Here is an 18,621-nt window from a genome sequence, read left to right on the forward strand (position 1 = left end):
GGAGATCTCGATGTCCTGATGTGTCACGTGCATCCCGCACTTGGATGCCACGTAGACATTTCTGTACAGAAGGTGCAAGACCTGGGATGGTGAGCCCAGTCCGGGACGAGTCAGCCAGGGGTGCATGTGACGTCAACTAATCACATGTCAACCACACATCCCCTCGGCCCACGGCCACTTTGCTAATACCTGTTATAGTTTCTTTAACATGGTTTGAGTCTAGTCTTGACCAGGTTGTGCTTTTAGCTGCCCATGTAGAGTTTGTTGGAAAGGAAATTGTCATGTATGTGTTTACTTTTGTTAGAAGGAAGTAATCTAAAATTGCCATCTTAACTGTGTTCTATTTTTGTCTTTACTTATGAAATGTGTAATATATTTACTTTTTAATAGCCAATCTCAGTCTGGATTGTTTAGACTTTTGGCTTCCCTTGTATTAAAGTTGACATATTAAGGTTGGCGTTCAATTAGCCTGTGGCTTTGCCAAATTAATAATTCTTATGGCTGTTTATTTTGTGGTAGATTTTCATTTTTGGAGACAAGGTTATTCTCAAGGAACCTGTGGAGCAGTAAGTCATATATATTACTTGTTTTTCAGAGAAACCTTTTTGTTTATTTACAATGTTTTAGTAGCACTACTTTAAGTATCAAAGGGAGTTCATTGAGAGTTTTAGTAGCACTACATTTAAGTATCAAAGTCAGTTCTTTGAGAGTTTTAGTAGCACTACATTTAAGTATCAAAGTCAGTTCTTTGAGAGTTTTGCAAGTATTGCTAAATAGAGTAGATAAAGAGATCTTTTTACGCTTCTGTAAGGGAGTGGCTTTTGCCGTGGGGACCAGAGGAGAATGCATGGACTAAAGGTATTGTTTGATGGAGCTCAACATGGTTAACTAGCTTTCTAACAGATAAAGATAGTGGAATCTTGTTTTGGAAACAAGGCTTGGTAAGAAGAAATCTTTGTTTGCCTAGGTAGTGTTGGATGAGGGAGAAGATGCTCTGCACACTCACATAGACACATGCACACACAATCACACAGGAGCTTAGAGAGAGAGACGAAGCACAATAGCTAGAAGTACTTGATGATAATGATGTGAAATGAGTGGAGTACATGAGTGCTAGTAGCCCTAGCCCTAGGGCTGACGTGGCTAACACACAAGAGGGTGTTCACACGGAAAAAAACCTCTGCCAGCATACGGTAAAAAGTGCCCTTGTTTAGGCTGTTCATTGTAACGATCAAGGCTTCCGCTTCAGTTTATACACCCACCTTGTATTGATAGCACGCTTGCCGGCAGGCAAGTCACATAACTCCCATGTAGCATTTTTTTCAATGGAGTCTAACTCCGAACGCATGGCTGAAACCCAATTGTCATCCTCCAATGCATCAAAATGAGAAAGAGGTTGCTTATTACATGCGGTAGCAACAAGGGTTGTGTCAAAAAAATGAGATGCATGTCGAGAGATAGCTCATGTCCGACCAGACATAAGCGGAGTTAGCTTGCTGTCATGCAAGGTGGCACAGAGCCAACAGGGAACTCTCTGCGAGTCTTGGTTAGCTTCATCCTCTTTAACTAATGCATCACCCAAGGCATCCGGATCGAAGTGTGGCGGATTTGGAGCAATATGGGGAATGTCGGACTATTGAATTTGCTGACTGTCAGCAGCAGAGCAAAAGGTTGATTCGGAGCCAAAGTGGGCTCAGCTGATTCAGCACCTGTATCAAATAATGGTAGCAATGTATCAAAAACGTCCGGGGCATCAATTGATGGTTGTAGCCGACATGAAAGCATAGGTTGAGATGCATATTCATCAAAGATAACATCTTTGGATACAATAAGCTTCCGAGTGGATGGAACATACAGCCTATATCCCTTGCTTTCATTGCTATGCCCCACAAAAATACACTTTCATTGCCTTTGCTTCAGGTTTATGTTTGTGTTGTGCTGGTACTTGCACGTAAGCCAGACATCCGAAAACACGCATATGAGTGGTTACAAGGATTCTGTCATTCCAACTCTCATAACCTACTTAGATTTCAAAGCTTTAATCGGCCAGTAGTTCAGCACATAGCTGGCGCACAGGACGCCAAAATCTAGAAGGCAAATCCTTGCTTTTAAGCATACATCTTGCCATTTCCGTAAGTGTCCACGATTTCGGTGTTCAGCCACACCATTTTGCTGTGGTGTATAAGAATTAGTGCACTGATGAGAAATGCCATGCGATTGCAAAAAAAACTGTAAACTCATGGGACAAGTGTTTCCCCCTTCGATCGAACCGCAATGTTAGGAGCTTATGACCGCAAGCATTTTCAGCTAGAGGGACAAAATGATGGACAACGGAAAATGCATTGGATTTGGCTTTCAAACAATACACCTAGTAAAACCGAGTGTAATCGTCAATGAAAGTCATGAAGTACAGATGTCCGCCAAAAGATGGAGCCCGCATAGGGCCAGATCACTATGGACGAGCTGCAATGGCCGAGTTTAAGAACAGTGAGGGTCTCAGCATACTTGGAATCTCTTCTATACTGGATAAAAGTACTGCTTTCATGTCGTCCTCATCAACTTGTGCCTTGAGGGCAGTAAGTCGGTGAAGAACTGAGCCTAGATTGCTCAGGCGTTCTTGCAAAGTTTAAGCTTCTTTCATTTTCATTATTTTTTGTTTTTGCTTGAGAAAAACTCTGGAATTATTGATCTTGTTTTCGAAGAGATTCTCCAGTTTTTCCCATACCCCTTTGGCCGGCTTGTCTAGGTCAAGAAGATGTTTGAGGTTGTCAGCAAGTCTCAAGCCGATGTGCGCTAACTTTGTCAGTCTTGTCCTGCCAAGCTCACACTGCCGGGGATCTCTCTTCTCCTTTGGGCTCTTCTGTAGTGCCCTTGACCACATTTGAGACTCCATCTTGCATGAGAAGAAGTCGGATCTTGGTTTGCCATGTAGGAAAATTTACCCCAGAGAATTTCTCAAAGGCAATATTACTTTTGTTGAGATCCATGCAGGAGGCTGATTTTGTAGAAAGCCCCAAATTCTGTGGAGTGTAGAAGCTTCAAGTTGGCCAATTTGCATGGGTTAAACCCCAATTTTTTGAGATTGCACGAGCTTGAATGTGATGATTTTTACGTGATTTTTGAAAAGGGCCAAATATGGATTTGGCGAGGCATTTTGCAGGGACAGAAACCGTTGGGAAAGTTGCTGTTGCGAGCGCTGGAGGGGATGAGAGCAGTTGGAGAAGGCAACAAAGGGCGGCCATGTGATGTACCTGGACGAGCAGGGCACAACCAGCTCCGAGCGGGTGGAGATGTGTAGGTGTCGGCGGAGCCAGGGGCAACGCACATGTTGGTGGAGTAGGGTTGGCGGAGGTAGTTCGCTTGGGAGTAGAGACGCCGACAAAGGCGGTTGACGATGATGGTGGCTTTGTGGCCAGCAGAAGGGGCAACTAAGAGAGTGGGCTGAAAAACCTTAAAATGCTTTGATGCCAATTGTTGGTTTGGGGTTAGGGTTTTGCACACGTACAAGGCTTAGTTATGGTGGATGGAAGATATCCTTTGCGCATGTGGAGAGAGAAAGAAGAAAGAAAGAAAGTTGTATTAACATCTTCAAAAGGCCAAAATGACCTATGAAACCAAAAGGTTACATCATATCCATGAGGTACATCATCCTGGGTACAAAATAGTAATAAAGAAAGATAACAAAAATCTAGAACTAAAAAATCTGATCTAGGTACATGAGAAGAGAGCTCTCATATCACCCTAATACATCCCTCATGGGCCACTGTGACATGGTGGTCAAGGTGGTAAAACTGAGCCGGCGCGAGAAGGTCCTGCGATGATGGGAGATGATGCCCCAGATCCTCCTGTGGTGGTGTGGCCGTGGGTGAGGGCCATGGGGTCTAGGGCGTTGAGCTCTGCATAACTCATTGGCTCTATCGAGTGTCACACCTCTCAACCGAGCTCCTGCACTAGCCCGTGGTCCAGGTATGGTGGGTGGATCGGCCCTCGGACTCCCTGTTACTGTAGAGCTCTAGAAGAAAAAGTCCCAGGCAGCTCTGATCCAAGAAGTCCATGATCCTAGAAAGTGGTCCGAACCCAGCTTGGAAGAGGCAGTGGAACCTCCCCTGAATCTCATAGTATACAGGGCATCGGCATATGTAACGATCCTTTCTCTCGGGCTCTATGTTACAAAGCTGGCATATCCCGTCCTCTGGTGCGGCCGCCCTTGGGCCCATATTTGGCAGTCTCCACTCTCAGCTGGTGGGATGAGGTGCGGATCTAGCCGATCGCACATCTCACCCCAAAAGATAGGTGTGTGTCCATGTAGCGAGGGCGGATGATGAAACCATCCTCTGTTAGGCATAGGAGGTGATCTCTGTAGAAGGCCATCTTCGCCCCTAGTGGACGACTAGGTGAACTCCATGTCCTCTGAGTGTCCAGTCTGACAATGTCCTTCTTGATAACCTTGTTTCGCTTTGTGTGGCTGAGAGCAAAAGACGGGGCGTCTATGTTGTATCGAAACGGGGGGGGGGAGGGGGGGGGGGGGGGGCCTCCATCTGCATGCCAAACCAGTGCCTACCTGTACATAGTAGCACTTTGTATCTCCCTCGAGTGTCAGCTGTCTCGACGACTCTAGGGCTAGTAGGGGGTATCTATCTAGTTGAAGCTCCCTTAGCGTGTGCCAGTTTGTCAGTGTCTGGAATAGAGCCTCTGTCACTATCGGTGTAGCCCCCATCTCTGTTTGCACAATCTCATGTGGCAGTGATGGCTTACTCCTAATCATGCGCGAGATCGTCGCCACTAGGGCCTTTCCATCGGCTTTCACCCATCATATACCTCCTTTGTATTTGTTTCCTGGGGGGGGGGGGGGGGGGGGGGGGGGGGGGGGGGATGAAATGAAGTGAAATGTTATATTAACGTCTTCAAAAGGCCATAATGACCTATGAGACCAACAAGTTTTTTTTTCTCCGAGAAAAGATCCTTTCATTAGTTATATAAAAACGCCCGTAGGGCTACAAAAGATCTCTCCTGCTCATAAGAGAAATAGAGCAGTGAATACAGCAAGGCAGCCCGGGAGACTCTCCCTAGGTGCTGCAAAATACAAGCATCAGTACAAAGGACTGAGGGGCTAAATCATACAATAGGGGGGGGGGGGGAAAGCCAAACAGGTGGCCTGTAATGCCAACGGGGGGATCTCGTGTGTAAGGTATAGAAGGGGCCGCTGCGCTAGGTGGTGTGAAAGGCCTGGCGCCGCAAGATCGCCTCATCCGAGTCGCCCCGGATGCGGTCATACTGTCCTCGCAGGGTGTGGATCAACTCCTGCCAAATCCCCCGTACAGTCTCTGCTGGTGGCTCCAGTCTCCCCTCAAAGGCCGTGAAACACCGGGCCCTCCAGGTGAACCAGATGGTGAGGCTGGATGGTGAGGCTGCTGAGAAGCTCCCATCGTAAATCCCTCTCCTGTGTCCAGCTGGCGGACGAGAAATTTGGTGCCGGAACCAAGCAAGGCTGGCCCCTAATGAATCTGATGGCCTGACTGTCCTGCTCCATCTCATAACCCATAGCAGGCCCTGACGAAGTTGACCAAGCAGCGGCACCCCACGTAAACATACCCTCTGGAGAGAGGGGGGCCAGAATACGCAGCATCCGCAGCCAAATCTGTTGCGCCTGAGGGCAATCCCAAAGGCAATGTCTCTGTGTCTCCATAGGGTGGCCGCATCGGACGCAGGCCGCAGGAAGACCGTTGTAAACAAGCCAGGTGCCAACTGCTGAGCCCCTATGGGCGACCAGCCACTGGAACGTCGAGATCCTGCGGGCCTGTCGACTAGCCCAGAGCCGAGCCCAAAAATCCTCCAGGAACTCCTGTGAGAGTCCCTAAAGCCACCAATGCCCCGCTGCAGCTGGAGAGACCATCCTCCTCGCCGCCAAAATATGCTGCCCCAGCCGAACAGTATACTAGAAAAAGGTGATCTCTGTGGCCTCAAGGGATGCATAAGGATCATGCCACTCGTACTCCCCAGGATCCCACTGTAGCCGGGCCAAGGGGCGCGCTGCATATGCCCATATGCGCCAATCCAGGAGCACATCTGCAAGGTCGGGGTCAATATGCCACTTCCGAGAAGCGGCGGCCACTACCCATATCCTTTGAAAGGTGCACTCTGCAACCAAAGGCGACTCCACCTCCACTCTCTGAAGTCTGCCCTCATCCTGAATCTCATAGTAGAGGCATCTGCCATCCTCAGCGCAAGCTCTGACAGCAATCAGGATCTCCAACTGTGTAAAGGCTCCCATCCACCGTGGGGCCACTAGCTTGAAAGGCGTGAACCACTCCTCTGTGAGTGCCTCCTGAATATGATCCCTCATAATCAACCACTCCTCTGTGAGTGCCTCCTGAATATCATCCCTCATAATCAACCCCCCTCTGAAGTGACTCAGTCTCTCCACCTGGATCTCCTCTGGTAGACTGCAGAAGGCCTGCCAGTCTCCAAAACTACGTGCTGGGCCTGCCGCTAAAGATTCCCAGGCTAGACGAGGCCAAGAACCCAGCATATGACCCTGCTCTGTGCGAAACGCTGGGCTCCAGATGAGCGGCTGTCTGGCCCGCTCCTCAACACAAGGAGGAGGTCGCTGAGAGAGCCCCGGTCTCAGCAGCTCCCAAGCTCTCAGGATGCTCAAAGCAAATCTGTCCTCCGATCCTCTACTGAGGCCTGTCCTCCTCATCTCTATGAAGATCCAGCAAATCTCTGGTGCCCAAGTGCTCCCTGCTGGGGGAGCCCGAGCCTGCAGCCGCTGCAAGAGAAGCTCTTTCCAAGGCTCAGCGCCTGGAAGCAGCCCCCGAACAATAAGCTTCCCCAATAAGGCTCTACTCTGATCGACTGGATCTATAATGCCCAAGCCTCCCTGAGCCAGCGGAAGTGTAATAACTGCCCATGCAACCTTTGCCCGGGCTGGCTGATCGTCCCGCCCAGACCAAAGAAAGTTCCTGATCAGCCTCTGTACCTAGCTGATGCAAGAGCTCGAGAAGATCCAGCAAGACGTAATGTACCACATGGTCGCTAACAGCACCTGATTTGCCACCACCACCCTCCCAGCCAAGGATAGTTGAGCTGTACTCCAATACAAAAGCTTCTTCCGAATACTCAGAAGAAGCGGGGCAATTTGCTGCTCAGGTGACAAATCTAGTCCAATCTGGCATCCCAAATACCGCACTGCTGTGCCAGGAGGAATCCATCTAAAACCGGGGTCCGGGATCCATGCCGGAGTGGGAGCACTATTGATCCAAAAGGCCACTGTCTTGCGCCAATTGATCAATGCTCCCGAAGCTGCACTAAAAACCTGGAGCGACTGCTCTGCCCAAAGAAGATTGGCCTCTTGGCCATGCAAAAATAAGCCCGTGTCGTCTGCAAACTCAGCATCAAGCAGGTCCTCCCCCCGGACTGGGAGCTAGAGTCCTCTCAAACCAACCTCCTCTGCCGTCAAATACATGCTCATAGCCTCCGCAAAGAAGAGAAAAAGAAAAGGGGCGAGGGGACACCCCTGACGGACTGATCTGGTCAGCTCAAAACTCGGCCCCCGTCCTCCTGCAATCAACACCTGGCTACGAGCTGTGGAATACAGAGCCGCCACCCCTCTGATCCATCCTGGCTCAAAGCCCAGGCGAAGCATAGTGCCCTCTAAGAAACCCCAATCAACTCTATCGTATGCCTTCTCAAAATCGAGAAGCATCACGACCAAGTCCTCGCCAAGAAATCTAGCTCGGGCCGTCGCCTCCGAGAAAGTAAAGATGTTGTCAAGGATACTGCGCTCCTTGACGAATCCTTTCTGGGTGGCATGAATCAACTCCCCCAGGAAGGGCTGGATCCTCAAACTCAAGGCCTTTGCTAAGACCTTGTAGGCAGTATTGAGGATCGTAATAGGCCTCCAATGCCGAATATCATTTGATACTCCCTCCCCCTTGGGGATAAGAAAGATCAAGCCCTCTGAAAAGCTCTGTGGCATCACCCCAGTGTTCAAAACATATTGAAAGCCCCTGCGGAGGCCTGGCCCCAAAAGGTCCCAATAGCGCATAAAAAAGGCCGGCGTCAGTCCGTCCTCCCCTGGGCAACTATGTCGCGGCAGGACCCTCAAGGCCTCGGCAAGCTCAATCTCTGAAAGAGGCGCACCAAGAACTGTACGCATACGGTCTGTGACCCTCCTCTGCACATGGGCCCACACAGTCTGCCTGCAAGCATCTCGATCCTCAATGGCTGGCTCCGCTGAAAGCAGGTCTCTATAGAATGCCGTGGCAATGGCTCTGATCTCCCCGGGCTCAGTAGCTACCGATCCATCCGGTCTACCAAGCTGACGGACTCCTGCTCGAGCATGGCGGGGTCCAGTGATCTCAAAAAACTCCCCAGTCACTCTATCACCAAGCTGCGTCCACTGAGAGGCGTGACGACGATAGTAAAACTCATGTCTTTGCTCCTCTGCCTCTCTAACCTCCTGGCGTGCCTAGCTCAGCTGTGATGCCACCCACTCACATGCAGGCTGCTGCTCCTGAAGGCGCTGTAGCGAAGCAAGGCTGCGTCTTAGCGAATGCTCCCGCTCGCGAATCTCTCCCAATCGTGTCAAAGCTGCAGCGTGCAAAAAAGAGCTAAGCTCGATGAGACCCTGGGCACACTGGCCTGCTGCATCCTGGTCAGAGCACTGACTATCATGCCAGATCCTCTCAATGTCCTCAGCGAGACTGGGATGTGTAAGTACCCTCTTTGGGATCCTCAATTGCAAGCTGGGCTCCCGTGTCCTCTCCTCCAATGTCAAGATAACTGGCGCATGATCTGAAAATGAGGTGCCAGCGAGAATGCCGACGGAGCCCCCTCACTCCCCTAACCAGTCGCCCACATAAAAGCGATCAATCCGTGATAGATTAGTCCCTCCCTGCCAGCGATCCGACCGAGAGAAACTAAGACTGTCCTGAGAACGGGAGAAGGCCCCATGCTGCCATACATCAGTGATCCTCAGTGACATGCAAAACTGGTTCCAAGCTACAAGCTCCGTGCTGTGCACTGTAACATGACTGCCTCCCACCCTATCGGCCGGGTCCTCAAGCATGTTGAAGTCTCCCCCGACACACCAATGCGCGGCCTCTAGCAATGCATCCGTAACTTGAGTCTAGAACTCTGCTCTGGCACTAGCATGATTGGGCGCATAGACGTTGAGAACGCCCAATAGCTCATCATGCATCCTTAGAATGACATACTGTGCTCTACCAGGCACAATGATCCCTCGATCCACAATGGCCTGCCGCCATACATCTGCAATGACCATGCATACTCCTCCCTGTCCACCCAAAGGACCAAACCCTACAGACCAAAAGGTGTCCCATCTACCAGGCATCACCGAACCATATCTCCGGATCTTGCTCTCACCCAAGTGGTGCTCTTGCATCATCAAAATATCAATGCTGCCACCAACCAGGCATCTCTGAAGCTCCTGCCTCAAGCAACCACGATAGCGTATAAAATGTGCTCCGCCAAGGCCCTGTACATTCCATGAGATGATCCTCATGGATGACCTGCTGAGGTGGATGCTGTCTCAGCCGTACGGCGGGCCTTCGCAAGCGGCTTGGTTGGAGAGTAGTCCCCATCCGAGCGGATGCGAATCTGCCCACCCGGTGTACTGCAAGAATCACGGATCAGGCGCCAGTGGCTGTGGCCCATGGCGACTGCCTCCCGCTCTGACAGAGCAACCTCGTGTATACATACATATCCAGGGTCGCGTGCTAAATCTGCCACTATGCGAACGACCAAATGACGAATCCCTGAGGTATCCACACTCCCGGGATCCAAGAAAAAATGAGCCAACTCCCATAGTCGGCCTATCACATCTGTCACCTCCAGATCGCTCACATGATGAGAAAACTCAACTGCCTGAGTCTTCAAAGTGCTAAGAGCGAGCTCTAGAGTCCACTCCCGGTCGCAAGGGCCACAAAGAGGGAATGAGAAGGCCACCGTTGAATCTAGTGCCTCCTCCCCGCGGGCCGGAGGTATCACTACATGAACTCGGATGGGTGCTGGCTCATGGGGGCCCTCTGCTCCAAAAAGCCGTGTGAAGGCGTAATCAAAAGCCTCCGAGCGCTGTCTAATGCCGAGGCGACTCAGCCGACTGCGGATAGATGATATCCGTGAAGCCCGAATCGGCATGGTAGGCCTCCTCTAAGGTGCTCGAGTGAGGTCGGTGCTCAGCGCCCTCCGGACTGCAGGTGAACGCGAGGGGACTGCCAGGGCCTCCCGGGAAGGTGAGGCGGGCGCGGGCGGGGGGGGGGGGGGGGGGGGGGGGGGCTGCCGGGACGGGAGGAGGCGAGGGTGGAAGCGAGGCGGTGGGAGGGGACGGGGGTGGGGGGGGGGTGAAGGAGGGGGTGCTGGCATCTCCTGGTCCTCAGTCATCGCCGCAGGGGTCTCCTCCTGGAGGGGAGCAAAGCTGTTCCTCACGGGAACCCAGTGAGGTTGAGACTGTGGCTGCTCCTGCAGCGGTCTTTGGGCGTGCTGCTGTGGCTGTCTCCCTCGGCGGCGCCCTTGTCCAGGCTGCCACTTCGAGGTCTTTGTGGCCTGAGCAGGTGTCCCGGAGGCAGCCTGCTGAGCCGCATCTGTGGGCGGGCCATCAGGGGTCTGCTCTGCTGTGGTGAGGATCGGGGTCTCCTGCGAGGGCAGGCCTTGGCAGGGGACTGAGGGGGGCGCGAGGGGACGAACAGGCAGGAAGGCGGAGGGCGCAGGAGTATAGGTAGCACGAGCAAGGAGGGGTGGTAGCTTCAGCGAGCGAAAAAATGAGACCAAAAAGTTACTACATCATGGTGGATCTGATACAATGTCTGGATAAAAAACCAGAAAATGAAAAAATAAAGATGATACTACTGGCACCTAGAAAATGAAACTGGAACTGGAAGGTAAACAGAAACCCTTATAGGGTGTGAATATAGTGAGAGGAGGGGGGGGGGTACGCTATGGAGGTGAGTGGAGTACAGTGAGGGGATACAATATCATGTGGGATGGGGGGGTACACTATGGAGGTGCCTCCATCTCATAATATGTGCCGCATCGGACGCTGGCGGATCTCCTCAATATCCTCTGTGGTCAGCACCCTGACTGGGTGTCCCGCATGTCTCGCAAGAATAATCCGAATCCGCCGCTGCAACCTCCGTCTATGCTGGGATGCCCTCCTCCGTAGTCGTGGGCGTCTGGACCACCCAAGCTCAATCGCAGGATCAATCAGTGTACCGCTGGTGTGGGCGGTATCCATGTCCTGCTGCTGCTGTGGTCCATCTGGCGCAGTGATGGCTGGACTAAAGAAGTCTATAATGTGCCTCTGAGTCTGGCTCTCTGTGCGCCTAAGCAGGCTATCTCTATATCTCCGCAGCTCAAGCAAGAACAATCCCAAACACCTCTGGTCTTGGTACCCCATGACTCTGGAAAGTGGTCCAAAACCCTCTCTGAATAAACAGTGGAAGCGACCACGTATCTCATAGTATGCGCAGTACAATGGCATATATAATACAGCTCTGTCTCTGGCTCTCCATGGCATACTCGACATATCCTGGCCTCAGTTGGTATACCTCTATATCGGCCAATCTCAATCTCAAGCTGGTGTGAGGATGTGCGAATCTGACCAATAGCACATCGTACTGTGTACATCCATGTAACTGGGTCAGATCACAAAACCATGTGCTGTGAGCTGAAGAAAATGCTCTCTGTAGAAAGCCATCTTTGTGCCCAGCTCCTCAATCGGCTGTATCCATGTCCTCCTAATGTCCAACTGAACTAAATCCTGACGGATGAGTCTGGTAATCTCTGTCCGTGTGAGAGTGAGAGAGGGTGCCTCTAGAGAATACTGGAAGGGAGGCAATCTGTCCATGCTAAAACCATGTGCCTGAAACCAAGATGTCATCCGTCCATACCAACAAGTCATGTCTCCCTGTAAAGCTAACTGTCGGGAGGACTCAAGGGCGAGGCGTGCATATCTGTCTCGGGGGAGATCCCACAAGCCATGTATGTAGGAGACTGATCTCGTAAGAGCCTCAATCACCAGAGGGGCAGCCGCCAGCTCTGCTTGAATAATCTCATGAGGTACCAAGGCCTTGGCTCTAATAATCCTAGCAATCATAGATACCAAAGGCCTCTCCATACCTCTCCACCCGCCTGCCCTGTGATGGCCCACTTAAGGTCCCCATATCTGCACTCCATAAAGCATAGCTGATGTCACTAGTGTCAAAAAGCCAAAGTTTCGTTCGAGGTTCCTGAAAGTGAACCTGCGAACACATCCTCTCCAAACCACCCAGGGCTGCATGTGCTCTAGTCAATCTAGTCTCTGCTGCTCTCATCGAAAACACTGCATGGAAGAAGCGAGAGAGAGAGAGAGAGAGAGAGAGAGAGAGAGAGAGAGAGAGAGAGAGAGAGAGAGAGATTGCACATCTGAAATTCAGAAAGTGCAGCCAAACCCTAAAATGCAGCTAGAAACCTAAATGGCAGCATGGGTAGAGAGAGAGAGAGATGGAGGGGTCAAAAGGCGGGGTGCAGGCAGGCAAGAAGGCGCACAGGCGGGGTGTAGGGGAGGGAGAGATGTGGGCAAAGTGGCCCGGGGGGGGGGGGGGGGGGGTGCAGGCAGCGGGAGAGAGCGAAGGGGGGCGAGGCAGGCAGCGGGAGAGAGAGCGAAGGGGGGGCAGAGAGAGAGAGAGAGAGAGAGAGAGAGAGAGAGAGAGAGAGAGAGAGAGAGAGAGAGAGAGAGAGAAGGGGGGGCGCAACGAGAGAGAGAGAGAAATGAAATGAAATGAAATGAAATGTTATATTAACGTCTTCAAAAGGCCATAATGACCTATGAGACCAAAAGTTACATCATGGTGGATCTGATACAATGTCTGGATTAAAAAAAAAAAAAACCCAGAAAAATGAAAAATAAAGATGATACTACTGGTACCTAGAAAATGAAACTGGAACTGGAATATAGCGAGGGGGGGGGGGGTACGCTATGGAGGTGAGTGGAATATAGTGAAGGGATACAATATCATGTGGGACGGAGGGGTACACTATGGAGGTGCCTCCATCTCATAGTATGTGCCGCATCGGACACTGGCGGATCTCCTCAATATCCTCTGTGGTCAGCACCCTGACTGGGTGTCCCGCATGCCTCGCAAGAATAATCCGAATCTGTCGCTGCAACCTCCGTCTATGCTGGGATGCCCCCCTCCGTAGTCGTGGGCGTCTGGACCACCCAAGCTCAATCGCACGATCAATCAGTGTACCCCTGGTGTGGGCGGTATCCATGTCCTGCTGCTGCTGTGGTCCATCTGGCACAGTGATGGCTGGACTAAAGAAATCTGTAATGTGCCTCTGAGTCTGGCTCTCTGTGTGCCTAAGCAGGCTATCTCTATGTCTCCGCAGCTCAAGCAAGAACAATCCCAAACACCTCTGGTCCTGGTACCCCATGACTCTGGAAAGTGGTCCAAAACCCTCTCTGAATAAACAGTGGAAACGACCACGTATCTCATAGTATGCAGTACAATGGCATATATAATGCAGCTCTGTCTCTGGCTCCCCATGGCATACTCGGCATATCCTGGCCTCAGCTGGTATACCTCTATATCGGCCAATCTCAATCTCAAGCTGGTGTGAGGATGTGCGAATCTGACCAATAGCACATCGTACTGCATGAGACAAGTGTACATCCATGTAACTGGGTCTGATCACAAAACCATCTGCTGTGAGCTGAAGAAAATGCTCTCTGTAGAAAGCCATCTTCGTGCCCAGCTCCTCAGTCGGCTGTATCCATGTCCTCCTAATGTCCAGCTGAACTAAATCCTGACGGATGAGTCTGGTAATCTCTGTCCGTGTGAGAGTGAGAGAGGGTGCCTCCAGAGAATACTGGAAGGGAGGCAATCTGTCCATGCTAAAACCATGTGCCTGGAACCAAGATGTCATCTGTCCATACCAACAAGCTGTGTCTCCGTGTAAAGCTAACTGTCGGGAGGACTCCAGGGCGAGGCGTGCATATCTGTCTCGGGGGAGATCCCACAAGCCATGTATGTAGGAGACTGATCTCGTAAGAGCCTCAATCATCAGAGGGGCAGCCGCCAGCTCTGCTCGAATAATCTCATGAGGTACCACGGCCTTGGCTCTTATAATCCTAGCAATCATAGATACCAAAGGCCTCTCCATACCTCTCCACCCGCCTGCGCTATGATGGCCCACTGAAGGTCCCCATATCTGCACTCCATAAAGCATAGCTGATGTCACTAGAGTGTCAAAAAGCCAAAGTTTCGTTCGAGGTTCCTGAAACTGAACCTGCGAACACATCCTCTCCAAACCACCCAGGGCTGCATGTGCTCTAGTCAATCTAGTCTCTGCTGCTCTCCTCATCGAAAACACTGGCCCACTGAATACTACCCCAAGATATGTATATGCATCTGTATACTCCACAATCTCTTGCCCATATGTAAATGTGGAAGCTGATCGCCTAACCCACTGTGGCGTGGTGTTAAACACCATAACCTTGGTTTTGCCAAGGTTGACAGACAATCCACTATCATGTGCAAACTCATGTAAAGCATCCAGATGACGCTGCATATCCTCAGGGGAATCAGAGATCAACACAATATCATCAGCATATAACAATAGTGGGATCCATGTACCTGCTAGCTGGGCTCCTCTGTCCCCCAATCTCTCAATGTAGTCAGAAGCCTCATCCACATACATACCAAACAGTGAAGGAGATAACGGGCAACCTTGCTTCACTCCTATAGTGGAGTGAACCAAAGTAGAGACCCCCTCTGGGGTGCGTACCTGTCCTGCAACTGATCTATATAAAGCCATAATCCCCCATATGAGCTCTGTGGGTACCCCCATCTCCTGTAATCGCCTCATCAATCTGGCTCTGGGCACTGTATCAAATGCTTTGCGGAAGTCCACAAAGCTACAATAAATCCGTCGCCCATGCGACCTGCCCTCCTCAATAATGGCCCGGAGAGTCAAGATGTGGTCAAGAGTAGAGAAACCTCTCCTGAACCCTGCTTGTCCCTCTGCTCGAATGCCAACTCTCTCTGCCCATCTACTCAACTGCTGCTCAAGAATGGATGCATACAATCGTGCTAGTGTGTGACCAATCATAATAGTGCGATAATTCCCTGGCTCCATAGGGTCCCCTGACTTGAAGATAGGCACGATGGTGGACCTACTCCAAGTCTCAGGTAAGCCTTCGCACATAGCACGATTGAACATCACTGCTAGAAGCTCTGCCAGCATGTCTCTCGCATGAATAAAGTGCTCAGCGACCAATCCATCATGATCATATGCTCTCCCAGTCTTCATCCTATCAATGGCCTTCCTTACCATCTCTGTGGTAAAGAAAGTACATGTCTGTGGGCATGGTGCTGGCGGGTCAGGAAAAGGTGTCTGTCCAGGAACTGTATATAGAGATGCTGCATAACTAACCCAGACCTCTGTAGAAGTGATGGCCAAAGCAGGGGAGGACTCATGAAACAGACGCCAAGCCTCCCTCGAGTCCTGGCTCAAGAACAGCTGCTATAATTCTTGCTCTAGCTGAGCAAGGCCGGCCCGCTTCTTCCTTCGCACAAGACGTCGGAAGGCAATACGTGACTGTCGGTGAGTAGTGACTCCCAAAGCAACCTCCCGCTGCAGTCGGGCTCTGGTCTCTCGGCACTCCTCATCATATCAGCTGTTCTGGGGCATACATCTAGAACGCTGTCTCTGTCCAGGCTGAGTATGTGGATATGCCTCTCTCGCTGCATCATGTAAAGTCTCTGTCAGTATATGGGTCAACTCTTCCAAAGGTCTCCCTGGCTCCTCTGTGTACAGACGTTTATAAAACCCATCTGTGTAGACAGCATCAGTCTCTGAGGTAAAAGTATATCGAGTGTGATCTGCCCCTCGTGTCCTCTGAGCTGTGGTAAAGTGAAAAGAGATAGTCAATGTCAACAATGCATGATCCACTACTACCCCAATGGGCCGAGATCCAACTGTGAAGTCCTCAATGCATGAAACAAAGCTGGGCATAGCCATAACATAATCCACTGTGCTAGCACCATGTCTATGTGGAAAGCAAGTAAATCCAGCTGCTGACGGAAACCTCTGCAAGCCATTAAGTATGGCCAACCCATGTGCAGTCCCCATATCTACCAAATATCTCCCATACTCTGTGCACTCCACATCCTGTGAGCGTCTGTCTAATCCCATATCCAGAGTGTCCAGCTCTCTCAGCATCTCCTCCGAGGTATCATAAAAGGCTGTCTGGCGGTTGCCCGTCCGGGCATTAAAGTCCCCTAACAGGATGATGTCTCCATCCCTAGAGAACTCCCATATGTCATCATCTAGCACAGAGAAAGGAGACTGCCCTCTAGGTGCTGCATATGTCGATGTACTAGGAGCAAAATAGCATATGGCAATATACAGGAATCTGCCTGTGTCGGCCCTCAGTCTCACCCACATATATCTGGCCTGATCATCTCTCCGAACGATGTGTAGAAGCGGTTGCAGCTCCTCCCTGAAAAGAACTGCCACCCCTCCTGATCCTCTACTACTGTGTACCGATCTCGTCCCTACTCTGCAAGCTGTCTCCCATCTGTATCCTGTCACCTGTGGCATCATCTGACCAGGAGCCTGGTGAGTCTCCGAGTAGAAGACTATCTCTCTATCTCTAAAGCTGTCCTCAAAGGCACCTACATCAAGTCTGAGGGATCCATTGCAGTTCCCGGCTGCCAGCTTTAATTTGGTCCCATAGGTCTCGCACCGTCATGTAGAGCGTCGCTCCACGATGACCACCCTCCCTTCTCTATAAAATGCTATCTTTCCCTTTTCTCTTGCCGCTCTAATCTCTGGCATAACTTCCTTCATATGTGCAAGCTGTGAAAGAGTAAGATCATCACCAAGAAAAATGCCTGTATTCTTTAAAGTGGGTCGCCTCTTCAAGAACTCCTTCGCCTCAATAGAGGGGAAGCGAAGTATGAGAGCTCTTTCCTTTGATGTTTCCCCGTTGCCTCCGCTTTTTTTGCCCACTCTCCAAGCTTTTGCGTGTGCCGGACTATCAATCCCCATCAACACCATAAGCTCTTTCACCTCCTCTTCAACTTTATCCTTGTCTTTAAGGCCGGTAATCCTCACATGCAAAGCACGTGTACGTCTTCGTTGTTCCTCTTCCAAAGTCATGTTAATGATTGTAGGTGTAGGGGTTGTTATATCCTTACCTTTACCCTTCTTGGCGACCTCTATCCACTTCTCCGCTTCATCCATCTTCTTTTGCGTCTTGGTGATGACTTCCACCCATGAGGAAGTCTTTGCTTAATGCTGCTTTTCTTCTTCCTTAATTGCCCGTACTTGTTCTTTGATAACCTTGAGCTCTTCTATCATTGATGGCTGAATTTCACCGTCTTCAAGTCCACCATTTGCCTTGGCCTCTGCAAGCTCCCTCTGAAGAGCTGAAATTACGTCTTTGAGCGTGTTGACTTCCCCGTGAAGGTCTTTGACTTCCGCTAAGAGGTCCTCCTTCTCCTCTTTCCACCGCTTACCCTCATTGAATACCATTTGGAGAAAGTTGGCTTTCTCCTTCCACCATCCCTCCATCTCTGCCTTCCATTCCTTCATTTCCTTTTCCACATTTGTTATCCTCTTGTTTGTGACCATAAAGGTCGCCTTCATCGGGTTGCGCAAGGGGGAAGCCATGGAAGAAGCGAGAGAGAGAGAGAGTTATGCTGCTGCCTTGGGGGCCTGAGCAAGGGTGAGTGGGGAAAGGTGGGGCGAGCGACCAGCCTAACGCATAGATAGACTGGCCATTGCCAGCAGAACTGTGCGGCAATGGCGAACTGGCGAGCAGAGCAGAGGCGAAATGAGAGAGGCGGGGCAGACAGGCGAAATGGGAAAGGGGGGGCACACAGGCGAAATGGCGAGCAGAGCAGAGGCGAAATGAGAGAGGCGGGCAGACAGGCAAAATGGAAAAGGGCGGGGCACACAGGCGAAATGGCGGAGCAGAGCAGAGGACACAGGCGAAATGGAAAAGGGCGGGCAGACAGGCGAGAGAGAGAGAGAGAGAGAGAGAGAGAGAGAGAGAGAGAGAGGGGGGGGGGGGGCGCAGGCAGGTAGCGGGAGGGGAGAGCGAAGGGAGCAGCGGGAGGGGTGGGCGTAGAGCGAAGAGGGAGGGGTGTAGGCAGACAGGCGAGAGAGAGAGAGAGAGAGAGAGAGAGAGAGAGAGAGAGAGAGAGAGAGAGAGAGAGAGAGAGAGAGAACTGAAATGAAATGATATATTAACGTCTCTAAGAGGCCATAATGGCCTGAGAGTACATCTGAAGTTGGTGTCTCATCAAAGAGAACAACTAAATGAGACTAAAAAGTACAATATACTGATTGTCCTACAGTTATAAGAACAGAACTGTAAGACTCCGAGATGATACTGAGTAGAAAATACTGAAAAATGTATATCAGGTAGATCCATGTATGCTGATCAATTGAAGTGTTGCCCTCTCCTTAGATCAAGTATCTCTGCCATGGGGCTGTCTAGAATTGAGAGGTTGTAGAAGCGAGGTAGGCGCCTTCGATGCCGAGCAATAATGGCTCTGATCTGGCGATGGTGAGGATGCCGTGGTCGGGATCTTGGTGGGCGTGGCCGAC

At 51.0% G+C, this 18,621-nt stretch overlaps 1 protein-coding gene across 3 annotated transcripts in view; it reads left to right on the plus strand.

Annotated features, from left to right (window-relative positions):
- Positions 1 to 18,621, plus strand: part of LOC147623157 (inositol hexakisphosphate and diphosphoinositol-pentakisphosphate kinase VIP2-like) — a 252,107-nt gene that overhangs the window by 18,573 nt on the left and 214,913 nt on the right. For all 3 annotated transcript variants that reach the window (XM_086821224.1, XM_086821226.1, XM_086821227.1), the window contains exon 3: positions 520 to 566. In XM_086821224.1, the coding sequence (XP_086677350.1) occupies positions 520 to 566 (47 nt within the window). The remainder of the gene's footprint in view (positions 1 to 519; positions 567 to 18,621) is intronic.

The sequence above is a fragment of the Cibotium barometz genome, chromosome 27 (assembly GCF_041138505.1).
Source record: "Cibotium barometz isolate CiBa-2024 chromosome 27, ASM4113850v1, whole genome shotgun sequence".
NCBI classification, from domain to species: Eukaryota; Viridiplantae; Streptophyta; class Polypodiopsida; order Cyatheales; family Cibotiaceae; genus Cibotium; species Cibotium barometz.